The sequence below is a fragment of the Zeus faber genome, assembly GCF_960531495.2.
Source record: "Zeus faber genome assembly, chromosome: 15".
Taxonomy (NCBI): domain Eukaryota; kingdom Metazoa; phylum Chordata; class Actinopteri; order Zeiformes; family Zeidae; genus Zeus; species Zeus faber.
The window spans coordinates 30,150,845-30,169,042 of NC_137194.1; the positions used below are offsets into that span (position 1 = coordinate 30,150,845).

The 18,198-nt window shown below is 44.4% G+C and overlaps 1 protein-coding gene across 1 annotated transcript in view; it reads right to left on the bottom strand.

Moving 5' to 3' along the window:
* Nucleotides 1-9,806: 9,806 nt before the first annotated feature.
* LOC307241520 (targeting protein for Xklp2-B-like) overlaps nucleotides 9,807-18,198 on the bottom strand; it is a 29,222-nt gene continuing 20,830 nt past the window's right edge. The window contains exons 8-15 of the mRNA XM_080015667.1: nucleotides 17,031-17,169; nucleotides 14,509-14,728; nucleotides 14,145-14,240; nucleotides 13,822-13,995; nucleotides 13,580-13,726; nucleotides 12,912-13,023; nucleotides 12,044-12,210; nucleotides 9,807-10,139 (exon numbers count right to left, since the gene is read on the bottom strand). Of these exons, the coding sequence (XP_079871793.1) occupies nucleotides 10,029-10,139; nucleotides 12,044-12,210; nucleotides 12,912-13,023; nucleotides 13,580-13,726; nucleotides 13,822-13,995; nucleotides 14,145-14,240; nucleotides 14,509-14,728; nucleotides 17,031-17,169 (1,166 nt within the window). The 3' untranslated portion in view covers nucleotides 9,807-10,028. The remainder of the gene's footprint in view (nucleotides 10,140-12,043; nucleotides 12,211-12,911; nucleotides 13,024-13,579; nucleotides 13,727-13,821; nucleotides 13,996-14,144; nucleotides 14,241-14,508; nucleotides 14,729-17,030; nucleotides 17,170-18,198) is intronic.

Below are 18,198 nucleotides of genomic sequence, written 5' to 3' on the forward strand. Positions count from 1 at the left end.
GTGCCCTCTTCCTGTGACAAATATAAGGAGAAGAAAAGAGAATAAGGCTTTTTGAATATAAGGCAGATTGTGTGTGTGTGTGTGTGTGTGTGTGTGTGTGTGTGTGTGTGTGTGTGTGTGTGTGTGTGTGTGTGTGTGTGTGTGTGTGTGTGTGTGTGTGTGTAATATTTCCACCCGTGTGTCTGTGATGTATCCATCCATGAATGCATAGGATTGCTCCCAAATTGTGCTGATGTATGGGGTCAGAAACTTATCGTAGTGCCCCGACCAGCAGAAGGGCTCCACAAGCCCAGGGAGCACCCCTACACACACCTCCAGTTTTGTTTTCCCATTAATTTCCAACAACCGTCCATACCAGGCCCAAACCCCTCTTTCCCTTCCTCCTCACAGGACCTAGCTTCAGTGTCTTCTGCTTCAGACCCACAGGGGGCCCTTCAGAAGCCAGGACAGGGGTTCTGGCATTGCCGTTGACCATGTCACTTCCGCAAGGAATGTCCACTGATGGAGGTGGGTCAAGCCAGCCCCCTCTCTCGGTCCAAAAGGGAGATATAATATACCGGTTATGATACAAGGGAGTACATGCCAGGCTCAGGCTGTACACTGACCCTGATCCACCAGCACCTAGATCAGCCGGGGGCCCTCATGGAGGCATCATGGGTGGAAATATGGTGTTTGTATGTGGATATTCACAAGTACCCAGTAGTTCTGGTGGAAATTCAATGTGGGGGTAAAAAGCATAGAGTGAAGGCCGAGATTAGCTCTCACCTCAAGCGCCCCCTGTTATTAGGAACTGATTGGCCAGGGTTTAATAAGTTAGTTGGTGAGGTAGTGGGGGTGCGTTCACGACAAGCAGAGGTGGTGCCCACAGGCGGCTGCAGCCAGGCCTATGGCAGATTTCCCGCTCGAGCAGTTGCGTGACGACACCATGCGCTCAGCCTTTGAGCAGGTGATGACAATTTATGGTCAACTGATGTCCACTGGTGGAGCTGCGACTCACACATACTTCTGTGTAATCCAGGATAAAGTGTACAGGGTGAGTCATGAGTATTGGGTATCGTTACTTTTAAAAGTAACTTGTTACATGACAAGATTACTGCTATTAAAAAGTAACTTGTTGCGTTACCTACTGAGAAAAGTAACTTGGGAGAGTACTATATTGTCCAGAGCAGTGTAGCCCGTCGACTTGTATTGACTCTACTGTCATTGCATAGCCTAGTCTACGGCCCATAATCTGTAACTCTGCAGGCTAATAACAGGGATGACAGATGCAAAGGGGATACCCTTTACAGCTTTTTACTAACGATTATGTTTGATACGAGTAAACATTATCAAGAGGGTAGCGGGGCTTAATGCATATAGCTAAACAAGTTCATACAACATGTATTTTATTGTTTATTTTTTTGCAATTCAAATGCAATGATTATGAAAAAAGTATAATTATTTTAAATACATGAAAGTAAATACAAACTGAAGGTACCTGACAGGTGGCACCTGTGCAGCTTTTTGGCTGCTAACGATCTGATAGCAAACTGGGCAGAGGCATATTAGGCACAGCTTATGAAAACAATAAAACACGGGCTTGTATAGCCCACAGTACATCGTGTTAGAAACATATCTGCTCTCAGGATATCTAAGCTCCACATATTAACACGATGATGGAGTGTTGTGGGGAAAACAAAACAATCTAAACAAAGCCATTTCTCACAAGCTTCTGGACTTTCGGTGTGTCGCTGAAAATGTTCCCCCGGAAACTATACTGACTACCGGTTTTCCTGTCACGTGTTCTGTGTGTGACTTGATGTTTACCGGATTTTCTATTCATTTTTGGGCAAAAAAAAAAAAAAAAAAGGAACCGGGAAATACATTTTAACAGTAACAGATTGCTTTTTTGAAAACTAACGTTGTTACGTTATTCATTACAATAAAAAAGTAATGTGAGTACTCCTAACACTAGTCGTGACACTTAAATGAAATTCAATACATCCTGGACCTGAGACAAACTCCACACACTTGGACAGTTGTCGCGGGAGAATTTGGCGCAGGAGCGGCTCAGCTGAGACAATTCTCACCGGACATGAGGTTCTCATTTTACTTCCCCCATCTAGCTCCAATTACTCGGCAAGTGGCAAGGGCCCGCTGTGATCACACAGCGAGTGGGGGATGTTAATTACAAGGTTGTGCACTCAGACTACCCGGATTGCCCACCTCAAGCTCCTAAAAGCATGGAGAGATGTGGTCCCTGTCTCTCTGGCAACAACTGTAGTGAAGAGAGATGAGTTTGGATCCCCAAAGTACAATCAACCCCATCCCTTGTGATGACCATCTCTCACCGTGCCAGAGAGCAGAGGGTGCTGACTTGCAAAGGTTTCCCTTCCATGGTTCTCCTCCTTGCCAGGGCGCACTGCCCTCATACACCACTACATTGAAACATCCTCAGGGGTGACGTCTCTATCGCTTTCCTGAACACAAAATAAAAGTGGTTCAGGCACCTGGAGTGGGTTAAACAGGCACTCTCCTACAGACAGATGCCTTGAGTGGGTTGGGCGCCATTTCACCCAGGAGGTGGACGGTGCTGAGCGCACAGTGTTGTACATCATCCAGAAGCGGTCCGAGCAGAAAACGAAGTAGAAGGATTGCCTGGCGGTCAAGTGGGCAGTCAGCGCCTGGATCACACAGTGGTATCTGGCCTTACAGCCTTTTAGTTTCAAAGTGATTTATATACTGGCTGCTAAGATGGTGGTGGCAGACTTCCTCCACTCTGGGGAGGGAGGGAGGGGGTTAGTTGGCTGTTGGCCGGGCGGCCCCCCAGCCTAAGTCGGGCGGTGGAGGTATGTGGTAGTGAGAAGTGGTTTTGGCACCATCTGCAGGTGGGGGAGCCAGCACTGGCAACCAGCAGGGGACCCAACTGCAGGAGATTGAGGTAATTAGCAGTCTTGAAAAGCCTCTCTCTCTCTCTCTCTCTCTCTCTCTCTGTCTCTCTCGCTCTATCTCTCCTGACAGCGGCGTGTCAGGAGATAAGCGTGACTGCATATAAGTGAAAGTGTTTATGTTCTATTGCTTGCATAATAAACATCAGTCTTTTCACAGTGACAGGATGATCAAAAGCCTAACCGAGGCCTCAACGAGCTCTGCAACAAATGCCTTGTACAATTGCCAGACTGGAGATTATTGCTACGAGCCGTAGCCCAGACCAGGGCCTGGCCGGACAGCAGAGTGATGACAAATTATACTGTTGCCTTTTCATGGGCCTCTCACGGGCCAACTCACACTGCACCAGGAAGCTCATGTCTCTGGGTTCCCAGAATACTTCTGGAAGAAGACCTGGCGGAAGACCTGGTGCTGGCATACAGTGTATGGAGAAGGCAGAGGCAACTGGTCGGCCATACATGCACTGGTGAGTCATGACTCATGCTGGATGGTGGTGCAATGGTCGGTGGAGCAAAAACAGGAGAGGCAGCCAGAAGTTGTTGCACCACTGTGCTGAGGGTGGCCAGCGGGGTGAAGGTATGTTGGTCTTCCGGCATTGGCATAGGGATATCACAACTGTCTTAGAAGCCATTACTCTATTTGTACATTGTTTTTTAACATAATTAATGAATATTCTACACAGTCTTGCTAGTCCATCAAAAAATATCCTCAATTTGAGTTACAAAAAAAGTTTCTCTTTCCAAGCTGGATTGGAGTTAAGCCAGCTTTACACTGAGCAGGAAAAGGACAACTCTTCAGTCAAAGTCTCAGCGTTGTGAGATATCTGCATCCAAACAAGGGTCGGGACATATCGTCCCAATTTACAATAAAAAACAAGACCACATTCCCAATAGTATATTGAAGCTTGTAACACTTGGGTGGTCTGGCTGATTGGCTGGGGTAATACTGCACTCTGATTGGCTGGGTGAATACTGCTAATATAATAATACTGTTAATATTATATTACATTTAACATACTAATACTATAAAAAATATACATTTCTCTAAGATATTAATGCTGATAAAAAAAACCAAAAAAACATAAAGTGACAGGACTGTGTTAATGTAGTAATGAGTAGTGTCATAAAAAGTAGAGCGTTTCTTTGAAATGTCGGGTAAGACAACAGTCTGAAAGTGAATGTACAAGGAGAAATACTTGAAAAACGTGTACTTCTCCCAAAAGCAATAATTTAAAGAATGTGCTGTGTGAAATGTGCACCTTTCTCAGAACAAATGGGAGCTTGTTGTGTTGATGCCAGCTCCATATTCACTTGTCTCTGGCTGATGACAAAATCTAGGACTCTAGGGGAAAAACATCAAATTCATCAAACAGCAGTTAAAGGTGCAGTCGGTTGACAGAAAGTTGGAGTTAGGAGTTATGGGTTGGAGCTAGGTTTTTTTTTTCTTTTTACTGAAACATTAAAAACTTGTCTTTTATCATTCTATGATTCTTAAAAATGTCCACAAGAATTTACAAGATACACTCGTTGAAACGAACACGCACCTTGACTTGTCCTTATTTTAAATTCTAACTACATCTAAATTCTACAGTAACAGCTGCAAAACTGATATCCTGATACTGATATCCATAAAGAGTAACTTAGCTTAGTTTAAAATAAGTTTGTTTGCATAATGGGAACACACCACCAAACGTTAAATGTGCCATCAAGAGTTTCATGGATTGCAGTGATTCTTGTCTCCAGCTTCTCGAGCAATCCATCGGTGGCTGCGAGTTGTCTTTCAACCTGCTCGTGCTGTTTTGTGTGTAAACTGCAGGTCAAACACACAGGGCACCCTCCAGGTCCTCTGCCGAAATTCTCCAGTTTCTGGGCCAGGCTGTCTATCTTGGCTTCTAATGCAGCGAACCCTGTACTGGTGGTGGGGGGCAACTGGCCCTGCCGTGAACCCGTACTGAAGAACTGCGACAAACAGAACTGTTTTTCAAATTTCAAAAGGTCTTGACAATCAGTTGAAGAGTACCAACAAAAACTCCAATTAGTACTACAGTACTGCAACAGGACTGTCCCCAAATGTATGCAAAAAGCATAGCACCCTCATGTTTCATGAAATGTTTTATCAGGTCTCCAGGTTTTGTATTGGTAGCTCGAGGAGAATGTAACCAAGGGCACTTCCAGTAATGCCACTGACATCAAAGTGACTGACAGAGATTGATGTCAAAAGCGCAGGCCACAACCACAGCCGTTCCAACTATACAGCAGTTTTTAAATTGCGATGTATACAGGTAAGACCTTGCACTTGAGAAAGCTTATAGGTTATTGAGATGCTTTTCTACAATATTGGCCTAGTGGAAATATTTGACCGGCCATTTGAAAAAGACAGAAGTTTCTCATGGATTCAGGTTTTACAACATCATTACGTTGTTAAAAAGGCAGAACATCACATCACTAAACACTTCTGGACAATTTGAGGAGCTTTGCTTCCTATTTATATTTGACCTTTATCTAGGAAGCAAGTCCAAAAATAATAGTTGTGAGGTATGGGCCAGAAAGAAAGCTTTAGGCTAAACAAATGATTACAATTCACACAAAAACAATACATAAATACAAATTGTGGTTATAATGATATAGTATATACACTACTCACAAAAAGTAAGGGATATTCGGCTTTTGGGTGAAATTTCAGGATGAACCTAAAATGCACTATAACCTTTACAGGTAAACTTAATTTGACCTTCTGCCTCACAGCAAGAAGGTCCTGGGTTTGATTCCCGCCTGGGGCGCTGTTTGCACCGTGCTCCAGCAGGTTATCTCCCAAATAGGAGCCTTTCTGTGTGGAGTTTGCATGTTCTCCCCGTGCTCACATGGGGTTTCCTCCACCTCACGTCAGTAAGGACCCCCCTCAAAAACATGCTCCCATCATCGTCTGACCAGCGATGGACACTCACCTGGTCCCCGGGCGCGTCCATGTATGCTGCCCACTGCTCCTGGCTGTGGCCCCGGAGGAAGGACAAGCCAGGATGGGTTAAATGCAGAGGAACCATTTCACTGGCCACCATCCAAAGCGTGTGTGTGCAAGCATGTGTTGTTGTGGTTTGTGACAAATAAAGATTGTTTCTTCTTCCAACTGTTCAATGTTTCAGTACCATTTGCACAACTTGCTGTTCTCTAACAAGGAGCTGAACGGCAAAGTTCACAACAGGTGTTTGATCCATGAATCAACCAATACATTTCCTGGTTCAATTAGAATTGGTAATAAACAGTCCTCTTCATCATGCTGTTCACATTTTGACATCATGAGACCAAGACGACACCTAACAATTGATCAACAGTACCTCGCCATTGCGAGGCTTCAAACAGGATGTTCTCAGAGGGAAGTGGCCACTGAGCTTAGAGTGTCACAGAATGTCATCAGCAGGTTGCAACTGAGATACAGAGAGACTGGAAGAGTCACAGAAAGGCATAGAAGTGGACATCCTTTGGCCACATCCCACACTGATGACTGCTTCATTGTGAACAGTGCCCTGCAGAACCGGATGATGATGCCACTCAACTCCAGGCACATTTAAGGGAGGTGAGAGGCACCCAAGTGTCACGTCAGACCATTCGAAACCGTTGACATCAGTGTGGGCTGCGTGCTAGACGACCTGCAAGGGTACCTGACCACACCACCAGGCACAGGCATCATCATCTTGCATGGGCCAGGGAGCATTTACGCTGGATGAGGGACCAGTGGGCCTCAGTGCTGTTCTCTGATGAAAGTCGATTCACGTTGAGCAGAAATGATGGCCGCCAACGATGTTGGAGACGTCAAGGAGAGCGCTATGCATCAGCCACTGTTGTCACCAGACGAGCCTTTGGTGGTGGTGGTGTTACAGTGTGGGCAGGTGTGTCTAGTCAATACAGAACTGCCCTACACTTTGTGAATGGTACAGTGACAAGCCCATACTACCTAAATAACATCATTCATCCAATCATTGTGCCCCTGCATGAACAACACAGGCCTAATTTCATTTTCATGGACAACAATGCTCCAGCTCATGGAGGTGGCATCATTAGGGAATGGCTGCTGGAGACTGGGGTACCTCAAATGGAGTGGCCTGTGCGGATATATTTTTGACTAGTAGATTCCAATAAGATAGAATTGAACGATATCTCTGAAGTATAATTGTATTGTATCCAAATTACATTATATGGAATTTAGCATTATTACATTTTTCCTGGTGGTGTTGTTCCAGTAGGAACAAGAGGAGGAAACGTGAGAGAAAATGATTACAATCAAGTATTTTGAATGAGGACAAAGGCCTCTACCTCCAAAAGGAGGTTTTAAAACATTTGTGTCTGTCCCCCCAGGAACCCCTTTTAGTTATGTAAAGAGAAATGTTTTGCTTCTACAATGTCAATTCCAATATGAAAGAATCCGATCACATTTGGCCTGTTTACCTTCTATAGAGATGAGGGACACTCCTGGGGAACTGTATTGTCATGCAACCCCCATTCTGCCAGGTCAAGTTTGCAAGTACCTGTTACTTACATTCTAGCGGGGGGGGGGGCACCCAGGAAGACAATTGTGGGTAATTATGAAATACATTTTCATTGATCAGTCAGAGCCAAAATTCAGAGCCAAAAACATGAATAAAGACACTGGGTGTAACTACGCAACCAGTTAGAAACCGGCACTGAAACGGGGAGCCTAAAACTAGATACTCGGCGGAGGGGAAATAACAAAGGAGGGACCACCCCGCAAAGGGGGGTGTGTCGCTTGTACAAAGAAACGAGGAAACAACATTTCGGCCGGGCATTTCACCTCGGACTCCGAGGTGAAATGTCTGCTAGATGGGACACGCAGCTTAGGGCTCACTATGTCGACGTATTAAGTCTTTATTTTTTGTTATCTTCTCAAACCGTCCAATAAACTCTCCGTAGCTTAAAGTTCCAGTTTCATCGCATCATTCCGCATTTGGAAATTTTGAACACGACACCTGCACTTTCTCCAGACCTGAATCACATAGAAAACCTATGGGATCAGCTGAGTCGCCGTGTAGAGGCTCGTAACTCTGTACCCCAGAACCTCAATGACCTGAGGGCCACCCTTCAAGAAGAGTGGGGGGCCATGCCTCAGCAGACAATAAATTGACTTGTGAATAGCGTGAGACGTCGTTATCAAGCTGTAATTGATGCTCAAGGCCACATGACAAGTTATTGAGACATTGACATTTTTTCTTGTGGTATACCCACCACTGTTGTTGCCTTTTGTTTCAATCAATTCTTTGAGAAGAGGAAGTCACCATTGCCTGCTTCTACTTAAATGCCCTACTTTCATGATATATCACTGTAGCGTGAACCTTTTACATTTTCCATAAATTTCTCCCTAAAGCCAAATATCCCTAACTTCTTGTGAGTTGTGTAATTGCCCAAAACTACACATCAGGTTCATAAAAATGTGTTATCTTGAGGATATTAAAAAAAACATTTGGGGGATAAGCTGTGATCAAATGTACAATAGTATAATTGCGCACTCTGAGGCTCCTCTCAAAGGACAATTTTCATACTTCACAAGTTCTGGCTTTTTAACATCTTCACTCAGAGCAACAGTAAAATATACTCAAATTAAACTGCAACCTACCACACTGATTACTTTTCCCAAACAGAACTTGGAGAACAGAAGAGGCCTTGGCACTAAAAACCCCTCGCCCCTCTCAGGATATCAAACTAAAAATAAAGTCCTCCTGCTACAGAAATAATAGTTAAGACCCCCTCTGAACATAGATATATTTCTATTTCTAAATTATCATTACAATTCATGGAAAGATGACAAAGTAAAAGCTTTGCTCAAATCAAGGGTTGCAAAAACAAGTTCACCCATGATTATATTCTACAAATGTGTAATATTCTAGTACCTAGTATGGCCTCCATTAAGAATCTTTATTTGTCACGACACCACACGACAACACATGCATGCACACACACACACATACACACTTTTTGGGTGGTGGCCAGTGAAATGTGGCCTCTGCATTTCTCCCATCCTGGCTTGTCCTTCCTCCGGGGAGGCAGCCAGGAGCAGTGGGCAGCATTCGTCGACGCGCCCGGTGACCTGGTACCAGGTGTCCGTCGCTGGTCAGACTATGGTGATGTGTGCATGTTTTTGGTGGGGGTCCTTACTGACGTGAGGTGGAGGAAACCCCATGTGAGCACGGGAAGAACATGCAAACTCCACACAGAAAGGCTCCTATTTGGGAGATAACCCGCCGGAGCACGGTACCAACAGCGCCCCAGGCGAGAATCAAACTGTCTTGTTTATCCTGTTCCTCTCCTGGAGGATGACCTCTGAGTGCATTGATGTTTGATGGAAGTGCTGCTCAACTTCTCTTCAAAAGTCCCCACAGGTGCTTGGGTGACATGCTTACCCGATGCAGCACTTTCACCTTGTTCATCCTCAAGAATCCAGCAGTGGCCCTTGTAGAATGTTTCGGGTCTTTGTCTTGTTTAAAAAGCGCCCTACACAATTCAGTATTACATTACCATTCATTGGTAACTGATAAACTAGAGTTTCTGAGACATTATAACAAAGGAAGCCCAACCACAAGTCTTATTTGTAAAGAGCAAACTACTTTTCTGGCACACCGGAAAGCTTCCAAATTGTGAAAACTGCTTTACTGTTAATAAAAGAAAGAGTCACATGACATCAACCCCTTCTTTATCAGTGCACAAAACAAAGATAATTGTATAATAGAATTATAGCAACACTGAATTAGGGTACATTGGTATAACATTTCCTTAATATCGAACCAACCAAGACAAAGAAACTTTTTTTTTTTTTTAATTAGAAACTTTAAAGGCAAATGTTATTAACAGGAAAACTTTTGATTTTGTCTGTATTAGCCAGCAGAACTGGAGGAACAGTTCATTAAAAAGAAAAAAAGAAAAAAGAAAAAAGAAAAAAAGCTTGACATAAAATCTGGAGGCAATAATAGTTATGTCTTATAGTTAAGACCACGGTAACATTTTTCATACAAAAAAAAAAACAAAAAAACCTTTAAAAATTACACGTCTACAATGGAAATGAAGATATGTACACATGGTGTTTTTGTTTGTAGTGGTTTACAGACGGAAGCGGTCAGAGAAGTTTGGTGACTGGGGGATTGTGAGGGCGACGTCACACTTCTTCAATTCCACTGGTTTGTAGCGTCTGATTGGATGAGCCCTGTGTACCTGAGGAAAGAGGGATGCAGATGTTGATATTGTAATAAACCAACAGGAATACATTATTACAGGGAACATCATTCTTTAATCAACAGCAGGGCACCTCTCCCATTTCAGTACTAATGAACCTTACTGGCAGCAGCATCTAGCAGAAATGCATTGTAACTTATGTAGGTGTTATGTGTATGTAAGGTAGGTATGTGTTAATGCTATATACTCTGAACACAACATCTCTCCTCTCAATAAAGGATTATTCCTTCATAACATTCTAAATGTCGTACTCAATATAACACCATGAAATCTGTTTACGGTGGACAAATTAAACAGCAAGAAATGGGATATTAATTACAAATCTCACTAGTTCAGAACATAATCAAAGTCCAGGAAAACGGTTTCCTACACCGCTTAGGCCTAATGGGTCCTTAGACTCCAAGATTTCCCCGTTCTCAGTCATTGTCCATATCAATGTTCAACTCTGGAAGTGCAGAGATGTCATACAGTACATTACAGATCTTTCCATTATCCAGCAGACAAGTGTACGGCCTTTTCTTTCTTATAATAGTACTTTGTTGTATGAACTTTTGTTCTGTTATTTCCTTTCCATGGCTTCCTCAGCCATACCTGATCACCAGGTTGGAAGCACATTTGCTTTGCACTCCTTTTTTACTGTACTGTATACTTTTCATATACTGTGTGTACAGTATACTGTATTGATTTGTCCTGTACAAATTTTACTTATTCTTTTTTTTTTTTTAACTGTTCCTTGTACTGAGGCGGTCTGGAGAAAGTCTTAGCACCCTGTTGAACCTTTCAACTTCTCTATTAGCACAGGGATAGTACACTGATGATTTCAGGTAAACAATTTCTCTTTGTTTGAGAAAGTCTTAACTCAGCAGAGCTAAACTGAGTCCATCACCACTCACTAGTTCTTTTATTTCCCACTCGTGAAAAGATTGTTGTAACGATGGAAGTCCACCAGACAGGTTGGCACGGTGCACCGTAAGTGCACGCATCCTGTTTTACCCATGTTAATCCACTGCTGAGGCTCCAGCGGCCATGTAAGCCACGCGGCGCCATGCAGCATTTCTTTATTTTTGTGTGTGTGTGTGTGTGTGTCTGTGGGGGAAGGAGACAGGTACAAGTTTGTTGTTATAATGTGTATAAGTTCATCTGATTGGAGGGGAGATGTCCAGGATCATGTGGAAGGAGAGAGGGAAGTGAGGAGTGCGAGTGGAAGGAGAGACAAGTGACTGAAGTTTGTAAGAAAAAGGGCCATGGCCATACTAGCTTGTGGTAATTGTAGCCACACGGCAGGAAATAAAAGTGACTTCTGGTATACCCCGAGGTTTCATGCATCTCCTTCATTGTGTCTTGTTGACCCCACCAAGAGTCACAGTATGAAACTGTTTAAATCACTGTTTCCAATAGTCCTCCTCTCGTCGACGAGCTTGGGACACTTAACCACGCTGCGCGCCGCATCCGTACGCTGCGCGCCGCATCCGTACGCTGCACCAACGCGTCAGGACTGTAAGGAACTGAATGACCGTTGCAGTATCGGCAATTGACCAAAGCTACTTCTGGCCATTTGTTGAAGTAATCCACAAGCGCAAATCTAGTGTCTCTTGGTGGTCTAAAAGGACCAGGGATGCCCTTGTCATGCAGCAGCAGGCAAGGGTGCAGGACAGAGTGGAGGACTGTGGATGGAAACTGACTTATTGTCTTTTCTTCCAGGGGGGGGGGGGGGGGGGAACTTCACAAGGGGAGAACCCCCCCCCCCCCCGCTTCTAATTTAAACTGCTTTTTTATTTTTCGGGAGCGACTATGCATGCAGCTAAACATGGCCATGTGGAGGAACATTTAAACATCCTGACAGCCTCAAATAATTTAGAGGAGAGACCACTGCAGACAGTCACCTGCTCTTGGCGCAGCCTGGCGATCTCTTCCTTCTGGCGCTCTTCATCCTCTAGACGGTGCTCTTCCTCCATCTGGCCCCGGAGTGCCTCGTTCTCGCTGGCTGCCCGCTCAAATTCCAGCCTCTCCTTGGCACGGCGCTCCGTCGAGAACTGGAAAACCTCTGAAACTGTGGAATGGTTAGCACCTTCTACAGAGTCGCTCAGTTTCTGACAGTCCGACCTGGTGTTCATATAGCCCCTCCAAAAAAGTCCGGACCACAAAAATGGTGACAAACTGTTAACTCCACCATTCATTACTAAGGTTCAGTATTTTCAGCAATTTACTTTGAGACATATATATGTTAAGAAACGTATCACTGAATTCACTTCACAGGGACTTCAAAATAATTGTCGGACAGGATTTAAAGTGTTCAATAAAAACGTTAAATAGTGAGGAAATCCTTGGAGGGTGTTGCGCCGGTGCTATGCAAAATCCTGACTGGGCTATAGCAACCGCAAGCCCCACCATTGCAGACAGGTTACCACGAGGCTAAATATCATGGGAGTAAAGTAAAAAATAAATAAAAATAGAATTGCACGAGTATACTATAAGCAAATTAATAGCATTTGTACAGGAATATCACTATAGCTGTAATCATTATAAGCGGTTTCCACTGTGTGTGTCATAGCGCACAGCCCTACTACAATATTTCACTGGATTAAGTCAATAATTCTGCTACTTTTCACACAATATGGTTTTGGAGATACTAATCTAAATTTGGTGTTATAAATCGTCGGCTCGTTTACCATTTCAAATGTAGGGAAAATGTCCGAAAGGTCTAACTACAGCCACCTTGCAAGTGAGAACACACGAGTGATCTCTTCTTACTCAAATTGGTACGACTCTCCTTCTTGGGCTGGAAGGGTTCCTGGTGGATGACTGTATTCGGCCGGGCTTTGAACTGGGCTGCGTCCATCTGCCGCTTCTGCTCCTCTCTCACCTAGAGCAGTTAAAAGACAAAACAGCCTTATTTGATCTGAGTTAAATTTAAATGTCCATGTGATGCTATATACACCAAACTGATACCCAATGTATCAGTTCATGCATCATAAGGTTGATAATAGGCATAATAGTAAATAAAACCTTCTGGCCCTGAAGTTATTTGTTATATTTCATTAAGTATTTTTGTCCTCATGCAAGGGATTTTAGTGACTGTGTCCAATGATTATATTATATATAATTATAAAGTCAGAGCTCATTATAATGAGCAAAAAGTGCATGAGGGTTTATTGTTTCGGTCAATTAGTAAAAGTAAATAAAAAATGATTATCTAAAATAAAACATTTTCTATTTGTGGGAACGCAGACACACAGAGGGGAGAATATGCCAGTGTTGTGCAGAGTACTACATGCACCTCGTGGGAACACGCTGGTAGTTTCTGCTTTAGCTGTGCGCGCTCAAGGTGCATGCAAGCTACCGGAACCCGGCACAACACTGTTCAGTCTTGAATGGGGGCCCCCCCCAATTATGGGAGTACCACACACTTTGATTCATACCATCTGCTCCCAACGTTCATTCTTCACAGCGCCTCGTTCGTTAATCAGCAGGTTGAAGGGCTCAGGCTTTGTGGAGCCCACCACCTTCTTCTCAGGGAGAACCACCTCGTGGAAGTCAGGCAGCGGCTGCGCCTTAAATTTCGGCAACTGGAATATTCCAGAGACACATTATTTAAAAACGGTTCAAACCTCCGCTGCCAATGTCGTAGTGTTTCACCCCAGTATGAAGAGTGTGGCCCTACCGCCTCGTTACGCAACTCCTCCAGCTTCTTCTCCTTCAGTGCCCTCCTCTCACGCTCCCTCTCCTCAAAGGAGAAGGGGCAGACCTCGACCTGGGTTTTCTCAGCTGGACGGGGCTGGAAAGGAAGGCCAAAGTGTGGCACCGGGCGGGACTTCACCGAAGACGGTGACTTCACCTGGAAACAAATGACAGAAAATATCATTGAATGAATCTGCCACAAATGGGCAGTGAGAATAAATAAACGAAAGCCCAGACTCAGGCGACAGGCTGAGGAGAAAACCTCATAGTTTTCTCAGTCATGGCTGTGTGCCCGTTTGTGCTTACTTCCTCAACTTTGTGGTCCAGGCGCACTCTTTTGTTGAGGACAAACGCTGGGGATTCTGGGACTGTGGCGTGAATGACTTTCCTCTCTGGCACTCCCTATGAACAGTTGCGATGGGACATTGGTTATAAACACTTGTTTTCTTTTTAAGCCAGACCTCACAGGAGAGATATCAGTTTCTCCAAATAAGACATTAACATTATAAAAAGGCAAGATATCTGGTTGGTCTGGGTTTTAAACAGTGGTAGTTATGTCATGGTAGTTATATTTTTTCATTATAACAATCAGAAATGTACAACAACTTCACAAATTTTGGCCAAAGGAAAATATGGCGAAAAGAGGGACTGCATCTTATCCACCACTCACCACCACTTCCTCTAATATCCTGGTGGGCAGCGGGCGGGAGTGGAAGGTCACAGACTTCTCCTCTTCCCTTGGCTTTTTGGTGGCCTGCCGCTGCTGGAGTCTCTTCTCGACCTGCAGCTCGAAGGCCTCAGACCTGGTGGGTTCTTTGGTGGCTGGCTTCTTTGGGTTCAGCGCATTCTCCAAGATCTTCCTGTTCAGTTGCAGGGCCTTGAACCGGAACCTTGAAGGTGAGCAGAGACAATGAGCATTACAACAGATTTTGGAAAAGAATCACAATCAAATTGTGTAGATTGATAATTAAATCATCAATCGATGAAACTATCAGGACTGACAGTAATGACAAACTTTTTTTAATCTGCCAGGAAAAACCTGAAACGGTGTAAGTGCAGTTTACCGTGCTCTCTCTCCACTCGAGGAAAAAAAAAAGTCAATAACGTTGGATATGAAATGATTGGATGAAACCTGGCTATTCCTGCCCATTTACGGGCCAATGTACACAGTGGAAAGGCGGTCGAATGTAGTGGTACTACACACCACGCTCACGCATCTGGATGGCCAGAAGGGGGCCTATGTGAGAATGCTGTTCATCGATTGCAGTTCAGCCTTCAACACCATAGTCCCCACCAGACTGGCTGTCAAGCTGAAGGAGCTCGGACTGAATGCTCTGCTGTGTGCCTGGATCCTGGACTTCCTCACAGCCCGCCCCAAGGTGGTCAGGGTGGGGAAGCACACGTCAAGCGTCCTCACCCTGAATATAGGATCCCCCCAGGGTTGCGTCCTCAGCCCCCTACTGTACTCCCTGTACACACATGACTGTGTACATCATCACCACCATCATCATCATCAAGTTTGCTGATGACACCGTTGTCCTGGGCCTCATCACCGACCGCGACGTGAAGGCCTACCGTGAGGAGGTGGCTGACCTGTCACTCTGGTGCCAGGACAACAGCCTCCACCGGGTCAGCAAAACTAAGGAGCTGATTGTGGACTTTAGGCGAGGACCACAATCGAGGACGCACGTGCCCTTGGTGATGAACGGCATTTCTGTTGACAGGGTGAGCAGCTTCAAATACCTGGGAGTCCACAACACAGCGGACTCAACATGGACTTTTCAAACAGACACTGGTGAGGAAGACGAGGCAGCGTTTTTACCACCTCAGGCAGCTGAGGAAATTCCAGGTCTCGGTGAGGATCCTCAAGTCCTTCTACTGTGGAGCGGTGGAGAGCATCCTGACGGGCAACATCACTGCCTGGTTTGGGAGCTGTACTGCTCAGGACAGGCGGGCCCTGCAGAGGGTGGTGCGTTCAGCTGGACATACCACTGGAACTACACCCCCCCATGCAGGAGTTATACACCAGGAGGTGTAGTAGCAGAGCCCGCAGGATCATGAAGGATCCTCATCACCCCAACAACGGACTGTACCAGCTGCTGCGGTCAGGCAAGCGTCTCCGCAGTCTGACGGCGAGAACAGAGAGACTGAGATGGAGTTTTTCCCGCAAGCCATTAGAACTGTCAACGCTGACCTTACCAGGGGTCCTCACTGAGCCACACATAGGCTCCACTACCTACTGTACTATATGTAGCATACTGTACCGCATACTGTGTCACTGTTCAGGGTTGTTCGTGATGCCGTATTGCAGCGCCGTACTGTTGTATACTGCGCTGTATTATCCCTAACACTACCTCACTTTATTCACATGCCACTTTAAAGCACATATCTGTATACAGTATACATAATTGCCCATTCCATATACATATTCCTTCTATCTATTCCATTTTATCTCATAGAATAAAGTAAAAATATATAGAATAAAATAAGTATTCAAAAACGTAATACAGTAAGTCGGAGTCAGTTAGTTGGTCTATTAGAATTAAATTTTTCCTAGGACATAGTGTCATCACCTGCGTTGCATTACATTTCACTGCATAAATGTATGAAAGTATGTATACGTTGTGACGAATAAACCTCTTGAATTTCTAGAATAGGCGTGGAGTTTTGACTGGCGCCCCCACCCTCCGCCAGACAGTGGTGTGCGGGTGTGCGGTGCGCACACTGGTTAACAAACTCCTGGTTTTCCTGTGTATTTATTTTAGATCTATTTATTTTCGCTGTTTCCTACTTTTGGAAAAATAAATAAAAATAAAATAAAACCAACAACTGAGTTAAGGCACTGTCCCATTTAAAAAAAGATTTAAAAAACCTGGGTCCTCACTGTCCAGTACTTTATCAATAATAAATCATGCACTTCTGTAACGGGGAGCCCGCATTATTACAATCTATGCGCATGCCACCCCCCAAGCTTCCTGATACATTCGTAAATTGTTGCCACCGCCCCCCCCGCCCCCAAAATCGAGCGCAGATTGAAATTTTGCACCATCGGCCAAGCCTACATCATACTACTCAACCTGCATCAAATGTTCTTCATCCATCATCTAGGTCATTTGTTTGAAACCACCTTAGGTCAAGAAAAACACACAAGATTGGAGCTGCTGGCATTTCGAGTACAGGGCAGGATCTTACTTGTGCTGTTTCTCAGACTCTTCCTGCTCAAGCTCAGCGCTGCTCTTGACCGTTGTTGCGCGGCTCCGATGGAGAGTAAGCAGCCTGGGGGTGTGGGACAGGGTACTCTTCATCTGCCCGCCTTTCACGGGGGATGGCCCTGACGAATACAATTTCAGTGCATTTTGAAAAACAGCAAGGGTGTTGGGGTCATTCGTACAGCTTGTAAAAAGTGCGTTTACTCTGATGAGATGACCTCCACAATTAGACAAAGCTACCCATTCCCCCCTAATTGCCTGGATAGTAGAAATCAAAATGCTTCTACATAGATTCAACAACCCTTTCTTGATAATACCCATTAAACCCACCCCCAATTAGTTAAAAAAAAAACAAAAAAACCCACACATCAAATCATCAGCGTACTGCCCAGAAACAAACGCTTTGTACTTTGTGTGTTTCGTTTCCCTCTTCATTCCTTTACACAGAACACTGTATGGGATGCTCAATTAAGTTACGGAGATGTGCAGCATGGAGATGCCCAACATGCCAGCTTTGGAGAAAAATCAATGAATGCTTGAATTTTTTTAGTATATAACTATTGATGTGTATTTTTGCATAGGGAACTAAAGGTATGTAATTAAAAAAAAATAAAAATTAAGAGTTGAATAAAAAAAACAAAACAATTTTCTTGTAAGAAATGTTGACGGTTCACGGTCACAATATGTAGATTAAAACGGCTCATTCTAAGGCAACGCTTTCTAAGGTAATGATTCTCATTTTCATGAGATTAAGACTTGACTATTATATTCCATTTCTGCCAAATCCATTCCTTAAAGTCTACACTGCACTTTAACAGGGTTTCTGCAGGTTTCAACAAGTTAAATTTAAGACCTTTAAGACTATTACAACCTATTTCATGTCCATACTGGAAAAAATAAAAAAGAAAGATATGAAGGAAAATCGGAGCTCCACAGGTTCGAAATATACTTGTGGTGGTAGCTGACGTGGAGGGGGGGGGGGGGGGGGCTACTGGCAAGAATCAGTTTTTAGAGTTCCCGTTAACCCGCTTTCAACCGGAGAGCCATGTCAGCGTCTAATGCACGGGTGGGCAAACTACGGCCCACATCCGGCCCGTTGGTCTTTTTTAATCCAGCCCGCCGAAGATTGGTACAGAATTCATAATTATGAC